General features: G+C 39.2%; 1 protein-coding gene across 1 annotated transcript; it reads right to left on the bottom strand.

Annotated features, from left to right (window-relative positions):
- Positions 1–1,052: 1,052 nt before the first annotated feature.
- Positions 1,053–10,574, bottom strand: rnf8 (ring finger protein 8, E3 ubiquitin protein ligase). The gene is given in 10 exon segments (XM_046836967.1): positions 1,053–1,285; positions 3,957–4,103; positions 4,106–4,160; positions 4,275–4,382; positions 4,720–4,809; positions 7,548–7,610; positions 7,733–8,043; positions 8,143–8,374; positions 9,878–10,006; positions 10,326–10,574. Coding segments are annotated over 10 exon segments (1,374 nt in total). The 5' UTR covers positions 10,464–10,574; the 3' UTR covers positions 1,053–1,184.
- Positions 10,575–13,608: the final 3,034 nt, after the last annotated feature.

Raw genomic sequence — 13,608 nt, 5'->3', positions numbered from 1 at the left:
GCCAGCTCCAGTCGTGTCCACCTCATGAAGATTATGACATTACTCATTATCTTACACTCCAGTGCTCATGTTAGTTCTCACTCTCTGGTGTTTTGTATTGTTTTATAGAGTATAATCACACTCTTGATGTCACCCAAATGAGGATGGGTTCCCCTTTTGAGTCTGGTTCCTCTCAAGGTTTCTTCCTCATAACATCTAAGGGAGTTTTTCCTTGCCACAGTCACCATTACTGCTGATCAGGGATAAATACACATCATTCACCTTAACTGTTAAATTCTGTAAAGCTGCTTTGAGACAATGTCTGTTGTGAAAATCGCTATAGAAATAAACTTGACTTGACTATCACACAAGCGCAAAACGTACGTTTGGTGTGTCAGATGCACCTGCCTAATAATCAGCCTAATTTGCAGCACAATGCTGATTAACAATAATAATTTTAAAAAATGCCCATAATCGGCCCGATAAATCGGTCGACCTCTAGTTTTAAGTGATGAATAGTTAGTGAGATTAAATTTTTTTAATTAAACACAAACAATGCTTTGGATAGAGCACTTTCTTTAAAAAAAAAAAAAAGGTTAACGTTGCAGAATTTAAATGCTTTAAAAGTGTATTTAAGAGAAGAATGAATGTTATAACTACTTCAACATATTGATATTTTGTTAAAAAGTGTTACATACTGTAAAGAATGTAATTTTAGTTAATTACAAATGTTATTGGCTGGGAACAACCACATCACCTGTGGTCAAATTCTTCCAATCACGCACTGCTCCTCCAATCCAGATGTTTTTTTTTTTTTGCCTATGCTCAAGATATTCACAAGAGTATAAAAAGAATCTGCTGCCCCCTAGTGTACAAACACCTACATTTCCGACAGCGGTCATATGTTTTTTTTATGTAACCTGTTTCCTGTAAACATTCGCTACATTGGTGCCTTCAAATGCAAAAAAAAAAAAAAAAAAGCATGTGCATAGAATGTGACTGCCCAAAGAAATTTGTGTGCAAAATAAAACAATCAGATCTCTTTACCAAGTATCCAATGTGTAATACTTAAATAATAATTCAAATTAGCTGCTTTATTGATAAGACACAAAGAAATACTAACAAATATGACAACAGGTTTATAGCTGTACATTTCACATTCATATTATTGTTTATACACATTGACTAGTGAGTCACACAAGGCTTTAGCAGGTTGCCTTTTCTGCGTTGGATGGTTGAATTGATGGATCACTGTCACAATCATCCTGGATCACTACCAGTCCAGCAGAAGGTGCATTATGCAGACCTGTAAAATCCCAGAAAGTGTTTTGTATATTTTTTGATAGTTTTGATTATTTTATATCTGATTTACACTGTAAATCTATTTAATCTATCTATCTATCTATCTATCTATCTATCTATCTATCTATCTATCTATCTATCTATCTATCTATCTATCTATCACACACATATACATATATATATATATATATATACACATATATATACACATATATATACACACATTATATATATATATATATATATATACATACAGTGCCCTCCACAATTATTGGCACCCCTGTTTAAGATGTGGTCGTGGACTTCAAAAATTCTCCTTTTTTAAAACAACATAGAACCCAAATGCAAAAAGAGAAAATCCAACCTTTTATTTAAGTACATTACTTTGGTGGTAAAAATCACACATTTAGAAAAAAAAAAAACTTGAAATCATGTGTGCCACAATTATTGGCACCCTGATGTTAATACTTTGTACAACCTCCTTTTGCCAACAAGACAGCACTTAATCTCCTCCTATAACATTTCACAAGATTGGAGAACACAGAGAGAGGATTTTGACCATTCTTCTTTGCACAATCTTTCTAGATCATCCAGTGTCCTGGGTCCTCTCTTATGCACTCTTCTCTTTAGCTCGCCCCACAGGTTTTCGATTGGGTTGAGGTCTGGGGACTGAGATGGCCATGGGAGGACCTTGAGTTTGTGACTGCTGAACCACTTTTGTGTAGATTTTGCCACATGTTTTGGATCATTATCCTGCTGAAAGACCCAATGACGACCCATCTTCAGCTTTCTGGCAGAGGCCATCAGGTTTTTATTTAAAATATCCTGGTACTTCAAAGCGCTCATAATGCCATGCACCCTAACAAGGTTCCCAGGGCCTTTGGAAGAGAAACAGGCCCACAGCATCACAGATCCTCCACCATACTTCACGGTGGGCATGAGGTGCTTTTCGGCATACTCATCTTTTGTTTTACGCCAGACCCACTTAGAGTGTTTGTTGCCAAAAAGCTCAATCTTAGTCTCATCTGACCAAAGCACACGATCCCAGTTGAAGTCCCAGTACCGCTTAGCAAACTCCAGACGTTTACGTTTGTGAGTGTTAGTGAGAAAAGGCTTTTTCCTTGCATGCCTCCCAAACAGCTTGTTGGCATGTAGAGAGCGTCTGATGGTTGTTTTGGAGACTCTGTGACCCCAAGATGCCACTCTTTGATGCAATTCTGTGACGGTGAGCTTGGGAAATTTTTTTACTTCTCTTACCATCCTCCTCACTGTGCGTTGTGGCAAGATAAACTTGGGACCTCTTCCAGCCTTGTTTGTCACTGTTCCAGTTGTTTTAAACTTCTTAATGATTCCTCTGACTGTAGATACCGCAAGTTAAGGCGAGTGGCTATTTTCTTGTAGCCATTGCCTGACTTATGAAGGTCGACACACATCTGCCTTACTTGAATGGTGTGTTCTCTTGTCTTTGCCATGTTGACAAATGGGTAAGAGAATTAGGCCTCTGTGTCACGTCATATTTATACCCCAGGAAACAGGAAATCATGAATTACTAATTAAAAGTCCCTAGATACCCTGACCAACCTTAGCAACTACAGAAAAATATATTAAAAAAAAACAATTAAATTTTTCAGAGGAATTGTTAGGTGCCAATAATTGTGGGACACATGATTTCAAGTTTTTTTTCTTTCTAAATGTATGATTTTTTACCACCAAAGTTATGTACTTAAATGAAAGGTTGGATTTTTCTCTTTTTTTGCATTTGGGTTCTATGTTGATTTTAAAAAAAGGAGAATTTTTAGAAGTCCACGACCACATCTTAAACAGGGGTGCCAATAATTGTGGAGGGCACTGTATATATATATATATATATATATATATATATATATATATATATATATATATATACACACACACACACACACACACACACACACACACACACACACACTCCTCATGCTGTGCTACCAAATCTCTCCACATATGTGAGCTTGCATGTGTTGTGTGTGTGTGAAAATGTTCAAGAGAATTATACAATAAATGAATATTCTGCCCCTAGTGTACAAACACCTACATTTCCTAAAGCTGTCATGTCGTGTTTTTTTTTTTTTTTTTTTTTTTTTTATTTAATGTGTTTCCTGTAAACATAACTGTTGGGTTGGTGCCTTAAGATAAAAACAGGAAAAGATGAAATTAGGAACCAATAATTCTGTTACTAAGGATGATCAGCACATACTATATGTACAAAAGTCTAAACACCTGACTTTTCGGTACATATGTGGTTTTGCAGTGGAATAAAACTTTCCCTTCATCTCAAACCAGTACCAGCATTACAACTCCCCTGTGCACAAAGCCAGCTCTATGAAGATATGCTTTACATGGACTGACATGGAAGATCTTCAGTGGCACCTACAGAGCTCTGACCTTAAGCCTAGTGAACAAACTTGGGATTATTTGGAACGCTGACTGCACCCCAGTCCTCCTCACCCTACTTTAGTACCCGACATTACTAACACCCTTATGGAACAGCTTCTAAGAAAAAATGGGGACATCTCATGTTCAGGTGTTTCTAAACTTTTGTCTATATAGTGTTTATATATAAAAGTAGAAACGATGCAGATAAACAAAAGATAATGTCAGTTTTGCAGTATAGTGAGCTAAGAGGACACACCTCTCACCTTTCCTCTGGCGTACGAGTGCTGTTCTCCTCTCCCTCATCACAGTGCTCAGATTTTCCACCATACGATCGATGCAGTTGTCGAGAACCAGAGAGCGAGCCTGCGACACAATGGACTGCCTGCAGATGGGACACTCATCTCTCCGTCTCTCCAGTCTGCGATACAATGCTTACAGAAACTGTGAGCGCAGCTCAGAGTCACTGCCTGTGAGAGGAGACAACAATGTGCACTGCTTATCATATATGTGGACACAAGACATTCTACTCAGGCATGGACATAACACTTAAATTTGAAGTTCAGTGCCCTATAATAGTGTACCTCAATAAAGAGCTCAGAGCAAATGATGCACTGCAGTTCATTCTCTAACACTTCGGTCATCTGTGTGACTACCTCTTCCTTCTGAGCCCTCGCCCGCTCCTTCTCCTCCTGAAGCAAACAACATTTATTCATCAAACATGCTAAACTGTCATACAGCAGCCAGTAACCAGATCTGTAATAGACACTAAACATTTATTTACATCTCCAGCAGGTGGCATGGTAGATCAACAGATACACAGACAAATAATCGTCAATAAATGTTTTGTTTGGAGGGATGCTGCAAGCACAGTTACAATGGCATTTAATATAAGAAAACAAAAATAAAATTTGAAGTGATTACCAGCTTCACACTGCTGGATTAAAAAAGAAAAAAAAAGAAAAAAAAAAGTGTTAGGACTGAATGTGGGAGAGGTGGATCATGATTCTTTTCTACAGGAAAGATTACCTTGGTAACTTCCAGCTCTTTGTCTTTGGCCTGAAGCACCTCTTGAAATCCCTCCCTTTCATGCTTGAGCTCTTCTATAACTTTGCGATGCTGGTGGAGATAACAGGTTCAAAGAAAAATACACAGAATGAGTAAGCCCCAACATGACAATGTTCAGATCTGCATTAAAATTCCAACATTAAATAAAACTAAGGTATGAGGTTCATAGAGCTTAGAAAACCTTTTCTCCATCTTTGACACATATACATACAAATCTCTTCTTCTTCTTCTTTCAGCTTCTCCCATTAGGGGCACCAGAGCAGATGATCAGTCTCCATACCCTCTGTCCTCTGCATCTGCCTCATTCAACCCAACTCCCTGCGTGTCCTCCCTCACCACATCCATAAACCACCTCCTTGGTCTTCCTCTTTTCCTCCTTCCTGGTGGCTCCATTCTCAGCATTCTCCTACTGATATACCACATGTTCCCCCTTTGCACATGTCCAAACCATCTCAATCTCACCTCCCTCATCTTGTCTCCAAAACGTCCTACATGGGCTGTTCCTCTAATAAACTCATTTCTAGTCCTGTCCATCCTCGTCCTCCCAACAAAAACCCCAACATCTTCAGCTCCGCCTCCTGTCTTTTACTCAGTGCCACTGTCTCTAAACCGTACAACATCACAGGTTCCACCACAATCCTATAAACTTTCCCTTTCAATCTTGCAGATACTCTTCTATCACAAATCACTCCTGATATCACTCTTCTCCACCCACTCCACCCTGCCTGCACTCTTTTCTTCACTTCTCTAACACACTCTCCATTAGTTTACACTGTTGACCCCAGGTACCTGAACTCCTCCACCTTCACCACCTCTTCTCCCTGCAACCGCACCACTCCACTGTCCTCCCTCTCATTCACACACATGTACTCTGTCTTACTCCTACTGACTTTCATTCCCCTCCTCTCCATCGTGTACCTCCACCTCTCCAGGCTCTTCTCAACCTGCTCACTACTCTCACCACAAATAACAGTATCATCTGCAAACATCATAGTCCATGGAGACTCCTGTCTGACCTCATCCGTCAACCTGTCCATCACCACTGCAAACAGGAAAGGGCTCAGAGCTGATCCTAGATGCAGTCCAACCTCCACCTTGAACCAGTCTGTCGTTCCTACTGCACACTTCACTGCTGTCACACTGTCCTCATACATGTCCTGCACCACCCTCACATACTTCTCTGACACACCTGACTTCCTCATACAATACCATAACATCTCACTTGGCACTCTGTCCGTACGCTTTCCCTAAATCCACAAATACACAATGCAACTCCTTCTGACCTTCTCTATACTTCTCCATCAACATTCTCAAAGCAAATAAGGCATCTGTGGTGCTCTTCCTTTTCATTAAACCATTCTGTTGCTCACAGATGGTCACCTCTTCTCTCAGCCTGGCTTCCACTACTCTTTCCCATAACGTCATGGTGTGACTGATCAACTTAATTCCCCTGTAGTTACTGCAGGTCTGCACATCTCCCTCATTCTTAAAGATCGGTACCAGCACACTCCTTCTCCATTCCTCAGGCATCCTCTCACCTTCAAAATCCTGTTAAACAATCTGGTTGAAAACTCCACTGCCATCTCTCCTAAACATCTCCATGCTTCTACTGGTATGTCATCTGGTTTTACTGACTCTTCATCCTCATAATCGCTGATCTCACTAACTCATTACTAATCCTATCCACTTCCTGCTTCACAATCTTCACACCATCCAACCTTCTCTTTCTCTTATTTTCCTCGTTCATCAGCTGCTCAAAATACTCCATCCATCTTCTCAACACACTCTCCTCACTAGTCACCACATTTACATCTCCATCCTTTATTGCTCTAACTTGCAGCACATCCTTCCCAGCTCAGTCCTGCTGCTTGACCAATTGCTTTAAATCCTTTTCTCCTTCCTTAGTGTCCAACTTCTCATACAGCTCCTCATATGCCTTTTCCTTTGCTTTCGCCACATCCCTCTTCACCTGCTGCCGCATCTCCTTGTACTCCTGCCTACTTTTCTAATCTCTCTGTCGATCCCAATCCTGTTTTGCCAACCTCTTTCTCCTTATGCTCTCCTGCACTTCCTCATTCCACCAAGTCTCTTTGTCTTCCTTTCTATTTCCAGATGTCACACCAAGTACCTTTCTAGCTGCCTCCCTCATCACTCCTGCAGTAGTTGCCCAATCATCCAACACCTCTTAGCACCACCTCTTCCCTGCATCTAACATTACAGACTTCCTCCTTCGGTTTCCACCATCTTTTTCTTCTTTCAGTCTTTACTCCCCTCCTCTTCTTCTTCACCTCCAAAACCATCCTACAGACCACCATCCTATGCTGTCTAGCTACACTGTCCCCTGCCAACATCTTACAGTCTGCAATCTCCTTCAGGTTACATCTTCTACATAGAACATTGTCCACCTGTGTGCACCTTCCTCCACTCTTATAGGTCACCCTATGATCCTCCTTCTTCTTAAAATAAGTGTTTACCACTGCAATTTCCATCCTATTAACAAAATCTACCACCATCTGCCCTTCCACATTCCTCTCCTTAAAGCCATACCTACCCATCACCTCCTCATAACCCCTGTACCCTTCATCTACATGCCCATCAAAATCTGCCCCAATCACCAATCGTTCTTTTCTAGGTTCACTCTCCACCACTTCATTTAACTCCAGAATTCTTCTTCATCTCAGAACCCTCTCAACCATTCAACTTCCAGCTTCAGATTCATCAGAAACTCTCTTCACCTCCACTACACTCTTATTAAACTCTTCCTTCAGGATCACTACATCATCTCTTACCTCATTTAAAGCCTCCTCCAGCTGTCTTTTCAGGCCGTCTTCTTTCTGCCGGTTTCTCTCCATCTTTTAAAAAAGGCATCACACAGTACAATCATTCTAAATTAAAATCGGTGTTTACTGACACATGCCTACACTTTAGACCTGCAAAGGCAGCATAAGGATTAAAGGTTTGTACGTCAACCCACCCCCGATCGTCTCTCCTCCTCGCACACGGACCTCTCCAGGATCTCCAATCGCCGCCGTGCCAGTTCCTGCTGTGAATTTAACTCGCCTTGTAGCAGCTTCATCTGCTCCTGCAGAGCTTCCATTTCCTCTAGACTTGAACCTCCCTGTTTCTCCAACTCAGCTGCTCGCTTCTGTGTGGCCCCCATGCGCTCCTTCAACGCTTTCAGGTTCTCATTGTAGCGTTTTAAGGTAGTCAGATGCTGGCTGCTGTCACTACACTGACTCAAGCGCCCAGATGGTTCACTAGGCCCAGCCTGATCTGGTAACGCTGCTGTGGGACATGACAGACCATGAGATTTATCTGTGTTAGACCTCCGATAGAGCTTTGAATCTGAGTCTGGTGGATTGTTTGCCTCAGTCTCATCCGTACCAAATTTTCGCTTCGACCTTTTTGGTCTGGATGTCAAAGCTTTGGCTTCTGCTCCAGCTGGTTTTGTTAAGAAATCCTTGACTTTGTCAAGACTGGACTGAAGAAGAACATATTCAAACTCAACTGGGATTCCGTCCAACGGAACGCCGAATCGCACAACATCCCCCTGCTGCAGAGTGTGAGGTTTCCCAGGGGATATCCGAGTACCGTTCACCCACACTCCATTCAGGCTCTGAGACAGAAAAGGAAAAAGCTAATTATTTAAAAGAATAACAGCCGAGCATTTACAAATAAGATACAATGAACCTTGTAGTATATTGTATTGTAATCTAATCTAATTGACAAATTAGCAGATCTTTAATTTGTTAATTTAATCTTTGCTGTATCTGTATCTAAGATCAAATTTGTTACAGTTTTCACAACCTGAAGAAGGATTGAATCGCAATTAATTAATCAAAACATAGTGGCCAATAGTTTGAATTACAGAAAGAAGAGTAGAAAAAGTAGCAAGGTAATAAAAAAAAATGATTAATGTGACTATTTTGAGCTTTTGTGGTTAAATAATTTGATATGAACACAAAACAATACAAACAAAATGCAGTTTAGCATTTACCAGAAGTGCAAATAGCAGCAAACTAACAAGTGCAGATAAATACGTTAATATATGAACAATACATAAATATAAAAACTCTGGGCAATAAAACATGTGCTCAATAATATTCTCTCAAAATCTCTAGATTTAACCATGTTTGAGTTTTGGTTCACAGAGTCTGTAATAATTACAATGATCTCTATAATGTCTTTTTATGGTTTCTTCAAAAGACAGGTCGAGGCCCAATCTGAGATTTATGTTGTTATCATGACTATTTATAGCTGCTACAATGCAACTGATGACTAAAAAATGTCCTAGTCGCTGTATACGTTCAACAAAATTCAACGTAAATGCACAAAAAGTAATGTGAATACATCTATTTTATAAATTGCATTTTCAGTTTGTTTTAGCATTAGAGGAATAAAACACTTCGGAAAGGGAAAAAGCTTTAGGATTGTCCTTGGGATTGCATCCCAGCAGTATGTTGTTGATTATTTTCTTCGAAAATCTCAGAAATGATTTATTCCTAATTTTCAAAAACAGCAGAGGAGATCCTTGCAGACCAGACACTGTAGTGACAGTTACAGTCAGGGTTTACTAGTGCAGAAAGTGCACACAGCAATCCACACCAGCCAGAACCCCCAACACTGTTTCTTACACGGTTTCCAGTCTCTAGCGCAGGGGTCCCCAAAATACGGAAAACCCCCACATTTGGAATGGTTTTCTGAACAATGCCAGGGACATATTTTGAAAATGTATATGTATGTGTATATCGCCAATGGTACATTCGACATAACGTTCCATAGTGATCGAGCAGGTCCTACTGCACATAAACAACAGAATAGGAAAACGCTTTGGAAAGAGAAAAGCTGATTCAGAATGCGGGGTATTTACCCAAAAGTGGACAAGTGTTTATTTTTATGTTCAGTGGAGAGAAATGTCTCATCGATCAAGAAACAGACGTCTCGCTTGAAAAGCTCAATTGTCTTCACTGTGATGATAAAATAAACTCATCTAGTTCATTAGGAGACATAATAAATACATGTAATATCATAACATTTTTACAATAATACTGGTAGCCGTGTGTGTGTGTGTGTGTGTGTGTGTGTGTGTGTGTGTGTGTGTGTGTGAGAGATACTATACCTCATTGTCAGTCACAGTCCACTGGCCATGTTCTATCTGCTTAAACATGCAGTGATTTCTGGAGATCATCAGTGGACAACTCACTGACAAGATCTGATGAGTGACATTCAGGCCACGTCCAATAGTCACCTTAAACAAAACAGACCATTTTTTTTAAAGGATCAAATCAATTCTCGTAAATGTGCCCGGATTTCTAACTTCCATAAAGGGGGCTAATAATGAGCTAACATCCAGCTCTGCTATACCCACCTACTGTAAATAATCCACAACTCCACCTAGCATGAACTAATATCTCAATTATCCTTCGTTAAACATTACAGTTAACTGGTCTAACTGGCCTACAGACCAAACAGAAGGTCCTTTCAGACAGTAAAACACTACACTACACTACACTACACTACAGCTACATCGCTAAATTAGGACTCCAGTTAGCATGCTAGTCAGTTACCTCAGTGTTTTCGTAGAGTCGAAGCCAGCCGCTGTCTTTCCCAACTCGCTTCAGACACCAAATGTTACCATTATGCGTGGAGTTTCCTTCTTCTTCCTCGGGCACCAAAGAAGACACGTCCCTTGCAATATCTTCCATTATTACCACGCCATAAACTATTATTAAATGGCCATTATTTCAAAGAATCGACGTGTTTTCCATTACCATGTACTGGTTTAACTCTGGCGCCGCCCTGGCGAAGGAAAATAGTAATAACCATGAAACCAGCAAGGCAGAAAGAGCAGAGTACCGACACATCGAACTGACATTTAATAATCAAAACAATCAATATTAATAATCATATTTTCAGATTTCAGCCTAATATTATATTATAAATACTTTAAACTGATTTAGTTTAGATATTTTAATAGAAAACAAACATGCATTTATCTTCAAGTAAGTGGTTTATTTTAAACAGGGTGACAGGGAATGTGGAGTGTTTCTTTCTTTCTTTCTTTCTTTCTTTCTTTCTTTCTTTCTTTCTTTCTTTCTTTCTTTCTTTCTTTCTTTCTGTATGTATGTATGTATGTATGTATGTATGTATGTATGTATATACAGTACAGACCAAAAGTTTGGACACACCTTCTCATTCAAAGAGTTTTCTTTATTTTCATGACTATGAAAATTGTAGATTCACACTGAAGGCATCAAAACTATGAATTAACACATGTGGAATTATATATGGAATTATATATATATATAACAAAAAAGTGTGAAACAACTGAAAAATGTCATATTCTAGGTTCTTCAAAGTAGCCACCTTTTGCTTTGATTACTGCTTTGCACACTCTTGGCATTCTCTTGATGAGCTTCAAGAGGTAGTCACCTGAAATGGTCTTCCAACAGTCTTGAAGGAGTTCCCCGAGAGATGCTTGGCACTTGTTGGCCCTTTTGCCTTCACTCTGCGGTCCAGCTCACCCCTAAACCATCTCGATTGGGTTCAGGTCCGGTGACTGTGGAGGCCAGGTCATCTGGCGCAGGACCCCATCACTCTCCTTCTTGGTCAAACAGCCCTTGATGCCTTCAGTGTGACTCTACAATTTTCATAGTCATGAAAATAAAGAAAACTCTTTGAATGAGAAGGTGTGTCCAAACTTTTGGTCTGTACTGTATGTATGTATGTATATATGTATGTATGTATTTTCTCCTTTTCTGTCTCTTTTTTTGGCATATACTGATCTCATTATCAATTTCAATTGCAAAGTAGTTTTTGGCATACAACATTGCCAAAGCATCATTAAAAAAAAAAAAAAAAAAAAATGAATGGGAACAGAAATACAATAAAATAAAAAAAAAGTAAAAAAAGGAAATACATAAAATAGGCTAAAATAAGGAAAGGAATTAATGTAGGACAAATTGTACAAAAGAAAAAGGTTTACCATAATTATGCACAATATAAAATTATTAAGTGACTAAATTAGGAATACTGTAAACAAAACCTATGCTGGGTGTGTAGTAGTAGTTCAATGTGGTAATTGGTTTCTGATCATGTGCAGCTCAGAGCAGAAGCATGTGCTCTGCTCCTCGAGCCCTGGGTTTCATGCCACTGAGATCATGTAACTAAACCAGTAGATGGTGACAGTAAGTTGAGAATGGAATTATTGCCTCAGTGTCTCTCATCAACGTCTTTATTTATTTATTTTTTATTCTATATTTAGAGACACACTGATCTCTATATATTTGTAGTCTGCTTTTTTGGCTGCAGGACCCAAACAGGTTTTTTTCTGAATGTTCTTGTGAATTCACTCAGAATAATACAGAATACAAATTATTTTAGGAGTCCAATATGAATGAGAACTGTACGGTAGGGTGGTAAGAAAGAAACCATCGGTCAGCCATATGAAAGCAGGAGTATATCCCCAGCGAATATGTGGTTTTCTAGGTGTAACCCAAGATCATCATACTGTATTTGGGCAAGTTTTAAATCAACATGTGGCCATACCCCATTAAACTTCATACCTGCAGTGAAATATCTTGGTGCTACAATGGTTGCTTTTCATGCTCAACATTTTACAGTGACAAAGCCCAGATCTTAAAGCTGCAGCAAAAACACGGGTTTACCTATTACCTGTTTCAAAGATTTCCTTTCGATGACATTTGATTTTAAAATGTGTATTTAGGACATATTAGTTTGCAGTAAAATCTGTCTGGAACATGTTGTATAAACTGTAATATCTGTGAATCCTGCAAAGCACTGTATTTGGTAATAGTTGTTAGCAATTAATCTGTACATTAAAACCTTAATTTTTTAAACATTGGTTTCTCTGATTTCATTTGAGTTTTGAAGCCTTTTTTTCTTGATCAACTATTCAGATTTTCCTTAATCAATTTATTGAATAAAAGTTACCCTCTTAACTCACTTTACTCAACCATGGCTGTCTATACAGTATATGAAAAGTGCAGTAAGAGCTTTCTTTTGAGTGTGTTTAGCTGCCATTATTTTGTATGAGCAGTATATTGAAAAGCCACCATTGTAGAGGAGCAGATGTCTCACAGGAAGCAAGTAGTCCACACTTTCCTCACTTGGTAGCTGTCATGTGATGAAGGAGAGATAGTGCAGTTATATGAAAATAAAACAAACGGATAACAATTGGGAACAATACTATTCTTATTGCAGTGAACTTGTAATGAGTAGAGTCAACACTATTCAGTGTTTTCACTTTAGGGTTGCCATACAAATAGTTTGGACTGTCATCAGGAAGTGGTATGGGGTTCACGACTTGTCAAAAAAACCAAACTCAACTAAACTCGACAAAAAACAACAACAACTATACCCATGGTGAGACAGAGAACATTCATTTCCCCAAGTTAATCAGGTAAATCTGGAGAAGAAATGGTTCCTCACTATTTACTATTCCCTCGTACTTAATTTATTATTGTGTTGTTAAAAATGATGAATCCAGATGTTGTGAGACATAAAATATGCCTGCATGTTTTTGCTTGAGTTTTTCATCATTTCACTCCGTGGGCTTCTTTGGGTACATCAGAGAGTTTCGATTGGCACTAATGTCAAATGCAAGGATTATTCAGTGCAGAGGTTGCATGTAAATGTTATGAAAGCCACAAAGTTTTTTGCTTTGACACCTGAGAAAGACAGAGAGAAGAAGAGATAACACAGGAAACACTGTGGAGGCGACTTGCTGGTGAAAAGGTGAAACATATACAGTAAGCTTTGTGATGCTCTTCTTGACTGCAGGATTGCACTGACACAAAATTCCTTTTCCATGCCAGGTATTTACATCCC

This window comes from Silurus meridionalis, chromosome 23, assembly GCF_014805685.1.
Source record: "Silurus meridionalis isolate SWU-2019-XX chromosome 23, ASM1480568v1, whole genome shotgun sequence".
Lineage (NCBI taxonomy): Eukaryota > Metazoa > Chordata > Actinopteri > Siluriformes > Siluridae > Silurus > Silurus meridionalis.
Note: the sequence above shows the minus strand (reverse complement) of the source record. Positions and strands in the feature narration are given on the sequence as shown.